The sequence below is a fragment of the Heloderma suspectum genome, chromosome 1 (genome assembly GCF_057233095.1).
Source record: "Heloderma suspectum isolate Gila_16-S chromosome 1, 16-S_ref, whole genome shotgun sequence".
Taxonomy (NCBI): domain Eukaryota; kingdom Metazoa; phylum Chordata; class Lepidosauria; order Squamata; family Helodermatidae; genus Heloderma; species Heloderma suspectum.
Genome location: NC_139458.1, coordinates 85,010,843 through 85,024,094, shown reverse-complemented (window position 1 = coordinate 85,024,094; position 13,252 = coordinate 85,010,843). Strand labels below are relative to the sequence as shown.

General features: G+C 44.8%; 1 protein-coding gene across 1 annotated transcript in view; it reads right to left on the bottom strand.

Moving 5' to 3' along the window:
- The window catches only part of TP53I11 (tumor protein p53 inducible protein 11), a 107,107-nt gene that overhangs the window by 10,279 nt on the left and 83,576 nt on the right, over positions 1-13,252 (bottom strand). Inside the window, exon 3 of the mRNA XM_084850880.1 lies at positions 1,771-1,829. Within this exon, the coding sequence (XP_084707006.1) occupies positions 1,771-1,829 (59 nt within the window). The remainder of the gene's footprint in view (positions 1-1,770; positions 1,830-13,252) is intronic.

The window sequence follows — 13,252 nt, the reverse complement described above, 5'->3', positions numbered from 1 at the left end:
GATGATATCTCCCCACGTCACCTTTATATAAAAAGGTGGTTGCCTAGAATAGCTCTTATTTCTGCAAGGAAGGCCACTGGGGCAATTCCTGCTGACTGGATGAGAGGCTGCAAAAGAAAGGAGAGAGACAAGAAGACAGAGACCAGACTTTCCTTGAGCAATTTTACAACATTTGCAAAATCATAAGGCTACAAATTTGGGAACAACTGACTGGGAGAGGCAGGAAAGAGATTCTCTCGTAAAAAGGCAGGCCTTATAGGTTGGTTATACATGGACTGATTACCAATCACTGAAGACCACAGCAAAGTCACAGGCTGTCAGGAGAGAGATTCTTTTGAGGATAGCTATCTGCCAGTTAATAAGTGAAAATTAGAGGATTATTTTTAAAGAACACTACATTTAGCTTCACAGCATCTCCATGAGGTCCGTTAGCAAAGCTTCTCCATCTGGCCGACCTATTTTAAGAGGAAATTGCTATAATGATTATATCATAAAAATCAAAAACAAAGCCAAGGGAACAGCCTCGTCACTTGGCACCTCCTGAATTCCTAGGATGCTGCTTGTGGTGGCTCTTGCTGGTGTAGCTGCTTGCAGTTCCCCAGAAACCGGTGTACACAGGCATACTGCCCCTGACAGTGGAGGGAGCACATAGCCATCAGGACTAGTAGCCACTGATAACCTTCTTTTCCAGGAATTTGGCTCAGGATGATGCTGGCTGGGGCATGCTGGGAGTTGGAGTCCAACACATCTGGAGGGCACCAGGCAGGAAAAGGCTGAGATAGACCATTTCTATGTAGACATCAAAACAAAGGGAACTAACTCCAAGCATAGGACCAGATCGCACTGTTGAAGTATCAGCTGCGTCGGTCCTCTGCCTATGGGGAACAGACTGCTTACTCTTGTTGAAAGTACTGGTAGCAGCCTGCAGGCTGCACCAATTATTCAAAGTTAGGACATCCCCACTTGTACCTGGAGAAATGTGTTAATCCAGAAACTACATGGGTTTTTCTGGAAGCCCAGAACTTTTTAAACAGGGGACTCCAAGGTTCATAAGCAAAACTAGCTCTCTTCTCTCTTCCTCCTCTCCAGCCCCCTTCTCTATTAGAGCCACTCTCCCATACAAAAGCACAAGGGGTTACATCCAATGTTAGAACTACTTAGAGTAGACCCACTGAAATGACTGGGATTTAATTTAGACTAACATTGAATGCAACCCACAATTAGCTTCCACCGACCATGGCAGCACTGAAAATCTGGTACCAAAATATCCAGTGAACAGAGCAATATCTCAGGAGAACTTTATGGAGAACGGGTTGTTTTATTAACCAAGGGAAGAAGTGGAAACATCCATCTCTGTGCCATTTTACAGGTAAAGGACACAGTGCTGCCCTGGTGAAATACAAGGATGCACCAAAAATTGAAGGGCCTTCTCCACATCCTGTATTAGAATCTGCCATCATTCTTGCACACTGTACAGGTGAATTATTGTTGCCAAATGGAGTTCCTGTGTCTTTAAAAGCTATGCAGCCAGGCCAGGAGACACATGCCAGATACATGACTCGCAGACATGCTCCACAAAGCTGGAAAACCTCTCTGCTCAAGTCTTTCCCAGTCCCATAGTCACCATTAATAACAATGCATGAGAAACGCATGGGCAGAAGACTTAAGGGAAGGGGTCAGAACTTCCATGGCAATGTTGTGTACCTCCTCAGCATCCCATTTTGCCCTTGGCTAGTAGCCTGAGCACAGAGGCTCTGCCTGGAAACTTACCTGAGCCCCAAGGGTTCCCTCACAGCAAACTTGATTTCATTGCCCAAGACTTGACTGATCTGAAATTCAAAATGAGAGAGTGAGGAAACAGAGTCAGTCTGCAAAAACATTGTCTGAGAAGAGGGGGCAGGGGTGTGTGGAAATCCCTAGATTTGCAACAAGCCGCAACCATTGGTAGAGATGGACTGGAAAGATGCCGAGGATCACAGGGTGAAACTGTGGCTGCTTAAATACTTCCTTACATCCTTCCCCAACCTGGTATCTCCAGAGGGCCTTTTCTGCTGTGGCACCGCAGTTGTGGAATGAGCTTCCCAGAGAGGCTTGCCTGGCACCTACGTTGTTCTCTTTCCGGGGCCAGGTAAAGGACATTCCTATTTTCCCAGGCATTTCGTCTTTTAGCTCTGTTGTTTTAAAGCTATTATTGCATTTTAAATCTCTTCATTGCTGTGAGGTTTTATTTTGGTTTGTACTTTTATATTGTAGTTTTAAGCGTTTACATTTTATATTGTATTTTATGATGCATCTTGTGGTTTTCGTTGTTGTGAACTTCCCAGAGAGCTTTGGCTATTGAGAGGTATAGAAATGTAATAAATAAATAAATTTGGACTACAATTTGGATCAACCTCCAGCCTTCATGGCTGCCACTGGGGATAATGGGGGTTGTGGTCCATCCAGGTTGGGGAAGGCAGCATTATTGTTTTGCCAAACCCACGCAGAGTAAGTCAACTATAGCTGGTAACCAGCCACACAATGCAAGAGACTCCCACATTCCCACAATCTCCAGAAAAGTGCAAGGCCAGGTAACATTCAGCTGATCACACAGCTGCAGACTGCAAGAGCTCCATGGGGTTAGAACTGCTGCACAACAATTTTGAGCAGCCACTGCATTGTAAATGGGAACATTTGAGTGTCACTTTTGGCAGAAAGGCAGGATATACATTTAATGAGTAAAATAAAATAATTGTAATTTAAAAATCCACCCATAGCAGAAACTGGGGATCTGTGGCCCTTCCCCTAGATATTGCTGGACTACAACTCTCAGAATCCCTGGCCATTGGCCAGGCTAGATGTGGGTGATGGCAGTTGGAGTCCAACCACATCTGGAGGGCCACAGGTTCCCCAAACGTGACCTATAGAAGCATCTTGGATGAAGGCTTATGCACTACAACAGAGATAACAGCTCTAATAGTGCCCAATAATAGTCTTCAAAAAAATGTAGGAAGAAAGCCAAGACTATAAAGCGCATGGTCTTTGTTGTTTATATACTAATGCCCAGAGTATGGGAAGCAAACAGAACAAACTTGAACTCTTAACACAAGAGGGAACATACAACTTGTTAGGTGTAACTGAAACTTGGTGGGATGAGTCCCATGACTGGAATACAGCAACTGAAGGATATAGCTTGTTCAAAAACAACAAAAAGGGAGGTGGAGTTGTACTATATGTTAAAGATACATATCTCTGCACAGAAATACAGGAGGATGAGCTTGGTAGCTCCATCGAAAGCATCTGGGTTAAAATAAATGGAGCGAAGAATAAAAGGAACATGGTGGTCGGAGTCTACTACTGGCCACCCAATCAAAGAGAAGATGAGGATGAAACTTTTGAAAAGCAAATAGCCAATGTTTTAAAGAAGCATGATGTAGTAGTAATGGGGGACTTCAATTTCCCTGATATCTGTTGGGAGACAAATTTTGCAAAACATGGCCCCTCCAGGAGATTTCTGACTTGTGTTGTTGATAACTTCCTCCTACAGCAAGTGGAGGAAGGAGGTAGAGGATCAGCTATCCTTGACTTGATCCTAACCAAATGAGATGACTTAGTGGATAAAGTAGCAGTTATGGGAACTCTGGGGGACAGTGACCATGTTACACTTGAGTTCTTGGTTTTAAAGGAAGCAAAAGCTGAGTGTAGCCAAACGCGTAGCCTGGATTTTAGGAAAGCTGATTTTAATAAACTCAGAACAATGATAAGTTAGGTCCCATGGCAAGCGACCCTAATGAGAAAAGGAGTCCAAGATGGGTGAGAGTTTAAAAAAAAGGAAATTCTAAAGACTCAATTACGAACAATTCCAACAAGGAAAAAAGGTGGAAGACAACAGAAGAAGCCAGTGTGGCTCCACAAAAAGCTTAGAGATGGCCTGAAAACAAAAAAGGACACTTACAGGAAATGGAAGAAAGGCCAAGCTACAAAGGAAGAGTACAGGCAGGTAGCACAGAATTGCAGGGACGGTGTCAGGAAGGCTAAAGCTGAGAACGAGCTGAGGTTAGCGAGGGATGCTAAAAGCAACAAAAAGGCTTTCTTCAGATACATGCATAGTAAAAGACAGAGGAAAGAAATGGTGGTTCAGCTATTGAATAAGGATGGCAAAATGATAACAGATGACATGGCAAGGTAGAAGTGGTCAATTCCTACTTTGGCTCAGTTTTCTCCTGAAAGAGGGTCTATGAACCCCCTGGCAAAGGCAAAGTACAGGCTGGAGGGGCAGGATTGCAGCTTGAGATCGATAGGCATATGGTCAAGGAACACCTAATTACTCTAAATGAGTTCAAATCTCCAGGGCCAGATGAACTGCATCCTAGAGTAATAAAGGAACTGGCAGAAGAAATCTCAGAACCACTGTCTATTCTCTTTGAGCAATCATGGAGGACGAGTGAAGTGCCAGATGACTGGAGGAGGGCTAATGTTGTCCCTGTCTTCAAAAAGGGCAAAAAGGAGGAACCTGGGAACTACAGACCAGTCAGTCTGACATCAATCCCTGAGAAAATTCTGGAGCAGATTATAAAGCAATCCATCTGTAAGCACCTTGAAAACAATGCAGTGATTACTCGAAGCCAACATGGATTTGTCAAGAACATCCTGCCAGATGAATCTGATCTCATTTTTTGATTAAGTAACCTCCCTTGTGGACTGTGGGAATGCTGTGGACATAAAGTATCTTGACAGCAAAAGCTTCCACAAAGCTTTCAACAAAGTGCCCCATGATATCCACAGCAGCAAACTAACTAAAAGTGGGTTAGAATCGGACTCAAAGACTGCTTCTCAATGGGACCTTCTCAAACTGGGGAGAGGCAACGAGCGGGGTACCCATAGGGCTCAGTCCTGGGCCCAGTGCTCTTCAACATTTTTATTAATGACTTGGAGGAGGAGGTGCAGGGAATGCTCATCAAATTTACAGATGAAACAACATTGTGTGAGATAGCTAATACCCTGGAAGACAGAAACAAAATTCAAAGTGCTCTTGACAGGCTGGAGCGCTGGGCTGAAAACAACAGAATAAAACTTAATAGGGATAAATGCCAAGTTCTGCAGCTCAGAAAAAGAAACCAAATGCACAGTTACAAGATGGGGGATACCTGGCTCAACAATACTACAAGCGAGAAGGATCTTGGAATCATGGTAGATCACAAGCTGAATACAAGCCAACAGTGTGATGTAGCTGCAAAAAAGGCACATGCTATTTTGGGCTGCATTAATAGAAGTATAGTTTCCAAAGCATGTGAAGTACTAGTTCCCCTCTACTCAGCACTGGTTAGGCCTCATCTGGAGTACTGTGTCCAGTTCTGGGCACCACACTTGAAGAAGGATGCAGACAAACTGGAGAGGGTTCAGAGAAGGGAAACAAAGATGATCAGGGGACTGGAAACAAAGCCCTATGAGGAGAGACTGAAAGAACTGGGCATGCTTAGCCTTGTGAAGAGAAGACTGAGGGGAGATATGATAGCACTCTTCAAGTACTTGAAAGGTTGTCACAGAGAGGACGGCCAGGTTTTCTTCTTGATCATCCCAGAGTGCAGGACACAGAATAATGGGCTCACATTACAGGAAGCCAAATTCTGGCTGAACATCAGGACAAATGTCCTGACTGTTACAGCAATACAACAATGGAACCAATTCCCTAGGGAGGTGATGGGCTCTCCCATGCTGGAGGCATTCAAGATGAGGCTGCCGCTGGACAGCCATCTGTCAGGGATGCTTTGACCTGGATTCCTGCATTGAGCAGGGGGTTGGACTCGATGGCCTTGTAGGCCCCTTCCAGCCCTACTATTCTATGATTCTATGTTTCAGCTTGGACATGAACCCAAAATCTAAATCCTCTGTTGAAACATAGGAAGCTGCCCTATACAGAGTCAATTTGGTCAGTTTCTAGCTCATTATTGTCTAAAACCAGCTTTCCCCAAACTAGAGCCTTCCCGATGTGTTGGACTGCAAATCTCATAACCCCAGGTTGGCATGGCCATGGCTGGAGCTGATGGGAGTTGTAGTCCAAAGCATCTAGGGGATGCCAAGTTGCAGAAGGCTGCTCTACACTGCCTTGCAGCAGGTCCCCAGCAGTTCAGACATGAGTATTTCCAGCCAGCCCTACTCAGAAGTGCCAGGGATATTTATTTATTTATTCCTAGGGAACTCCGTCATGCCCCCTCTTTAATGAGCTTCCGTCGTGCATTAAAAACGCTGTCGTTCAGGCAGGCATTTGGGGTGGGTTAGGGCATTTTAGAAAATGTTTTTATTGTAGAATTTTATTGTTTTAAACTGTTTTTATTGTATGTTGTACATCGCCCAGAGTGGCTGGGTGACCAGCCAGATGGGCGATTAATAAATTTAATAATAATAATAATAATTCATTATTTATTTATTTATTTATTGCATTTATATCCCACCTTTTTTCCTCCAAGGAACTCAAGGCGGCGTACATGATCCTCCTCCTCCTCCATTTTATCCTCACAACAACAACCCCGTGAGGTAGGTTGGTCTGAGGGTCTGTGACTAGCCAAAAGTCACCCAGTGAGCTTCCATGGCCGAGTGGTGACTAGAACCCGGATCTCGCGACTCCCAGACCAGCACTCTAGCCACTACACCACACTGGCTCCCCAGTGGGAAACCTGGGACCTTTTGCATACAGGACATATATTCTACTGCTGACCTATGGCTCTTCCCCAAGAATAATCCTTCATACACTACCCCACAGCTAAGTACTGTGGTCTGGCTTGTGTGTGTTTGAGAGGGAGCCAGAACAAACACGGGGAACTACACCAAAGAGCCTGAAGAGCAGACAGCTGCCTGAATCAAGAAAGCCAGGCAATCCACAGAAGGCTAGCATGAGGACACCCTTTCCATGCCTGGATCCTTTAAAAAATAACAAGGAAATGCCAATGACTAGGATTTGGAACCGAGCAGAAGACAGAGCATTAGTTTTGATTATGAATTATATCCAGCACAGCACCCACAAGGTGGCTTAAGATGTATTAGAAAGAATTATGCTTATAGGAAACTGGAAGGATAAGATCCAGCACCTTCCTAATGGGTCTCATTCAGTCTTTGCTATTTGCAAAAGAAGAGAACAGATTTTTTTTCACTCTAAAAAAAAAAGGATAGTCAAGACATGGAACAGTGAGTTTAAAGGCAAAATATTTTGTGCCCTGTTGCAGAAATGCAGGTGTTCAAGATACTAAAGAACACTAAAGATAGTAAAGAAAGGAACAATCTCTCTCTCCCTCTCTTCCCCCCCCCTCTCTCTCACACACACACACACTCGCAGGGTACGTCAACAAAGAAAGTACAAGTCACAGGAAAGAGAGAGGCCCTTACCAAGGAAGTGAGAACAAAGGGGATTTAAAACAGTCTTTGTTTGCTTCCTGCCCATCTCCAGCTTAGTAGCCAGCTGGGGACAGAAACACAATTTGCACATGCCATTCTTTGTTATTTCCTGCATTTAGCAAGCTACACAAAAGGAGGCTCGAAAGCTGGCAAGAGGTGCTTGCACTTGCAGCAGAGAAAAAACGTGGGGTCATTTCCTCTGGCTCATCTCTGGAGGCTGCAGGGAGGGGCCCAGACCATGTAACCTTATTGTGGTGATGGGGTGGGTTTAGGGAAGAGACTGCTCTAAGGGTCATTGGGGGCAGTTTTCCCCAACAGAACAAAACAAAACCTGGTGACAAGTTCCCTCTTGTTATATGCATGTATTTGTGATGTGCATGTGTGACTCAAACCAAGTTGACTGCCAGAGCACATCAGTCAAGCCACTTCAATGCGGCTTAACTCTCTCAACTTTGTGAGTATAAGGAAACTTTGCTTCAGCGGATGACAGCATAGCACAGGGGTACAGAACCTTAGGCACAGCAGTCCAATCCAACCCAGATGACCATGCTGCCTTCTGCTGCCCCAACCCGCTTTCTCCCGACCACCACTACTCGTAACTTGGTGGTTTTCCAGCTTTTGTGTATCCACCGCCCCCCCCCCCGACACACCGCAATTCTAAAAGGCTGAAATGCCTCTCTTACAGCCTAGCTACTGGCATTCATTCATTCATTCATTCATTCATTCATTCATTCATTCATTCATTCATTTCATTCATTTATTATATTTCTATATCGAACCCCAACTGAAGCTCTCTGGGCAGTTCACAAAGTTTAAGAACCATTAAAATACATTATACAAAATGCAAAACCATTTACATAAAAACATACAGACAGACAGTGCATGCGCGCACACACACACACACACACGGCATATATCTAAAAGCATTTTTAAACCATCTGCCAAAGACAATCCAGGACCTGATTAAAAACTCACTGTATGCTGCCAAATGCCTCAGATAAGAGGGCAGTTTTAACCTGGCACCGAAAAGGTAACAATGTTGGTGCCAGATGGGCCTTGTTGGAGACATCATTCCGAATTTGGGGGGCCACCACTGAGAAGGCCCTCTCCCTTGTTGCCATCCTCTGAGCTTCCCTTGGAGGAGGAACCTGGAGGAGGTCCTTAGATGCTGAACATAGTGTACAGGTTGGTTCATGCCAAGAGAGGCACTCCATCAGTTAGTGTGGTCCCAAGCCGTGTAGGGCTTTATAGGTCAAAATCAGCACCATGAATTGGGCTCAGAAACATATAGGCAGCCAGTGCAAGTGGGCCAGAATCAGTGCTATATATTTTGACCTTCTTGTCCTTTTTATCAACCTGGACACTGTGTTTTGTACAAGCTGCAGCTTCTGAACCATCTTCAAAGGTAGCCCCACATGGAGCACATTGCAGTAATCTGAAAGGCGGCCAAGAAATATTATCAATCAATCAATCAATCATTCAATCTAACTTGGAGGTTTGTTGTTGTTGTTCAGTCGTTCAGTCGTGTCCGACTCTTCGTGACCCCATGGACCATAGCATGCCAGGCCTTCCTGTCCTGCGCACTCTCCCGGAGTGTGCTCAGGTTCATATTCATTGCATCGGTGATGCTATCTAGTCATCTCATCCTCTGCCGTCCCCTTCTCCTTTTGCCTTCAGTCTTTCCCAGCATCAGGGTCTTTTCCAGAGAGTTTTCTCTTCGCATTAGGTGGCCAAAATATTTGAGCTTCAGCTTCAGTATCTGTCCTTCCAATGAGCACTCAGGGTTGATTTCCTTTAGGATTGACTGATTTGACCTCCTTGCAGTCCAGGGGACTCGTAAGAGTCTTCTCCAGCAGCACAGTTCGAAAGCATCAATTCTTCGGCGCTCAGCCTTCCTTATAGTCCAGCTCTCACAGCCATACATTACTATTGGGAAAACCATAGCTTTGATTAGACGGACCTTTGTTGGCAAGGTGATGTCTCTGCTTCTTACTATGCTGTCTAGGTTTGCCATAGCTTTCCTCCCAAGGAGCAAGCGCCTTTTAATTTCATGGCTACAGTCACCGTCTGCGGTGATCTTGGAGCCCAAGAAAGTAAAATCTGTCACTGCTTCCAATTCTTCCCCTTCTATATGCCAGGAAGTGATGGGGCCAGATGCCATGATCTTAGTTTTTTTTAATGTTGAGTTTCAAACCAGCTTTTGCACTCTCCTCTTTCACCCTCAACAAGAGGCTCTTTAGATCCTCTTCACTTTCTGCCATTAGGGTGGTATCATCTGCATATCGGAGATCGTTGATAATTCTCCCAGCAATCTTAATTCTGACCTCTGATTCATCCAACCCGGCATTTCTCATGATGTACTCTGCATATAAGTTAAATAAGCAGGGTGACAATATGTAGCCTTGTCGTACTCCTTTCCCAATTTGGAACCACTCGGTTGTTCCATGTCTGGTTCTTACTGTTGCTTCTTGACCCTTGTACAGGTTTCTCAGGAGACAGGTAAGGTGGTCTGGTACTCCCATCACTTTAAGAATTTGCCACAGTTTGTTGTGATCCACACAATCAAAGGCTTTAGCGTAGTCAATGAAGCAGAAATAGACATTTTTCTGGAATTCTCTTGCTTTCTCCATGATGCAGCGAATGTTGGCGATTTGATCTCTAGTTCCTCTGCCTCTTCGAAACCCAGTTTGTACTTACGGTAGTTCTCGGTTCGCATACTGCTGAAGCCTAGCTTGTAGGATTTTGAGCATCACCTTGCTGGCATGTGAAATGAGCGCAATTGTGCGGTAGTTTGAACACTCTTTGGCGTTGCCCTTCTTTGGAATTGGAATGTAAACTGACCTTTTCCAGTCTTGCGGCCATTGCTGAGTGTTCCAAATTTGTTGGCATATTGAATGCAGCACTTTAACAGCATCATCTTTTAGGATTTTAAATAGCTCAGCTGGAATACTGTCATCTCTGCTAGCTTTGTTGTTACTAATGCTTCCTAAGGCCCACTTGACTTCACTCTCGAGGATGTCCGGCTCAAGTTCAGTGACTGCACTATCATGGCTATCAAGGACATTACTATCATGGCTATCAAGGACATTAAGATCTTTCCTGTATAGTTCTTCTGTGTATTCTTTCCACCTCTTCTTAATCTCATCTGCTTCTGTGAGGTCCCTGCCTTCTTTGTCCTTTATCATGGCCGTCTTTGCACAAAACGTTCCCTTGAGATCTCCAATTTTCTTGAAGAGATCTCTAGTCTTTCTCATTCTGTTGTTTTCCTCGATTTCCTTGCATTGTTCATTTAAGAAGGCCTTCTTGTCTCTCCTTGCTATTCTCTGGAACTCTGCATTTAGTTGGATATATCTTCCCCTTTCTCCCTTGCTTTTTGCTTCCCTTCTTTCCTCAGCTACTTGTAAAGCCTCATCAGACAGCCACTTGGCTTTCTTGCATTTCTTTTTCTTTGGGATGGATTTCGTTGCTGCCTCCTGAACAATGTTACGGACCTCTGTCCATAGTTCCTCAGGCACTCTGTCTATCAGGTCTAATCCCTGAAATCTATTCCTCACCTCCACTGTATATTCATAAGGGATATGATTTAGGTCATACCTGAATGGTTTAGTGGTTTTCCCTATGTTCTTCAATTTAAGCTGAAATTTTGCAAGAAGCAGCTCATGATCTGAGCCACAGTCAGCTCCAGGTTTTGTTTTTACTGACTGTATGGAGCTTTTCCATCTTTGGCTGCAAAGGACATAATCAATCTGATTTCGATATTGACCATCTGGTGATGTCCATGTGTAGAGTCGTCTCTTGTGCTGTTGGAAAAGAGTGTTTGCTATGATCAGCGTGTTCTCTTGGCAAAACTCTATTAGCTTTTGTCCTGCTTCATTTTGTACACCAAGGCCATGCCTGCCTGTTATCCTGGTGATTTCTTGACTTCCTACTTTAGCATTCCAGTCCCCTATGATGAAGAGGACATCTTTTTTTGGAGTTAGTTCTAGAAGGTGTTGGAGGTCTTCATAGAACCGATCATCCTCAGCTTCTTCGGCCTCAGTGGTTGGGGCATAGACTTGAATTACTGTGATGTTGAATGGTTTGCCTTGGATTCGTACTGAGATCATTCTATCATTTTTAAGATTGTACCCCAGTACTGCTTTTCCCACCCTTTTGTTGACTATGAGTGCTACTCCATTTCTTCTAAGGGATTCTTGGCCACAATAGTAGATATGATGGTCACCTGAATTAAATTCGCCCATGCCTGTCCATTTTAGTTCGCTGATTCCCAAGATGTCGATGTTCAATCTTGCCATCTCATGTTTGACCACCTCCAGCTTACCTTGATTCATTGATCTAACATTCCAGGTTCCTAAACAATATTGTTCTTTACAGCATCAGATTTTCTTTTCACCACCAGACACATCCACAGCTGAGTGTCCTTTCGGCTTTGGCCCAGCCGCTTCACTCTTTCTGGCGCTACTTGGAAATACCCTCTGCTCTTCCTCAGTAGCATATTGGACACCTTCCGACCTGAGGGGCTCGTCTTCCGGCGTCATCTCTTTTAGCCTTGTGATACGTTCCATGGGTTTTTCTTAGCAAGAATACTGGAGTGGGTTGCCATTTCCTTCTCCAGTGGACCACATTTTGTCAGAACTCTCTGCCATGACCTGTCCATCTTGGGTGGCCCTGCACGGCATAGCTTCTGCCTTCACTGAGTTACGCAAGCCCCTTCGCCACAACAAGGCAGTGATCCATGAAGGGGATTGCTCTGGTAACTTGGAGGTTACCAGAGCATAAACAACTGAAGCCAGGTTATCCCAGTCCAGATAAGGAGCATAGCTGGGCCACCAACCAGAACTGGTAGAAGGCACTCTGTGCCACTGAGGCTATTTGAGCCACCAGTGACAAAGATGGCTCCAGGAGGACCCCCAAGCTACGAACCTGCTCCTTTAGGGGGAGTGCATCTCCATTCAAAACAGGCTGAGCACTCTCCATCCAGTCAGGAGAACCACCCATGAACAGCATCTCAGTCTTGCCTGGATTGAGTTTCAGTTTATTAGGACTCATCCAGTCCATTGTCGCAGCCAAGCACTGATTTAGCACATCCACAGCCTCACCTGAAGAAGATGAAAAGGATAAATAGAGCTGTGTGTCATCAGTTTATTGATGACAACACGTCCCAAAACTCCAGATGACTGCATTCAATGGTTTCATGGAGATGTTGAATAGCATGGGGGACAAAACCAACCCCTACAGAGTGCCATACTGGAGAGTCCATGGGGATTCAGGTGGTGCTTGGGGAAAATCCATACAATTTTTCCCAAGCACCACCTTCTGGAGCCAACACTCCCAGTAGGACCAAAACCACTGCAATGCAGTCTTCGTACTCCTCCTACTTGCAATTCAGACAATTGTTCCAGAAGGATCCTATGGTCAATGTTATCGAAATCTGCTTAGAGATCAAGGAGAATCAACAAGGTCACACTCCCCTTGTCTCTCTCCCAACATAAGTCATCATACAGGGTTACCAAGGCTCTTTCCATGCCCAAACCCTGACTTCCAAGTCAGAGCTTTAAACTAAGATATGCTGGCATTTTTGACCCCACCCCTTTTTCTTTGGCCCCACCCACCACTGAAATGTGGCCCCCGATAATTTCTGAATGGAATTTGGCCCTCTGGCTGAAAGCGGTTCCGCACCCCTGGTGCTGCAGGTTTATTTCCGCATAGCAAGAACAAGCCCCAAATGGTCAACCAATGCCAGACCTCGTTCTCCGATGTCTAGAATTTTGTTAGATTTAGTATGCAATCCTATGCATGTTTAGACAGAAAGAAGTCCTACAGCTGGCTGGCTGGGGAATGCTGGGAGTTGTAGGACTTTTTTCTCTCTAAACATGTATCGGAT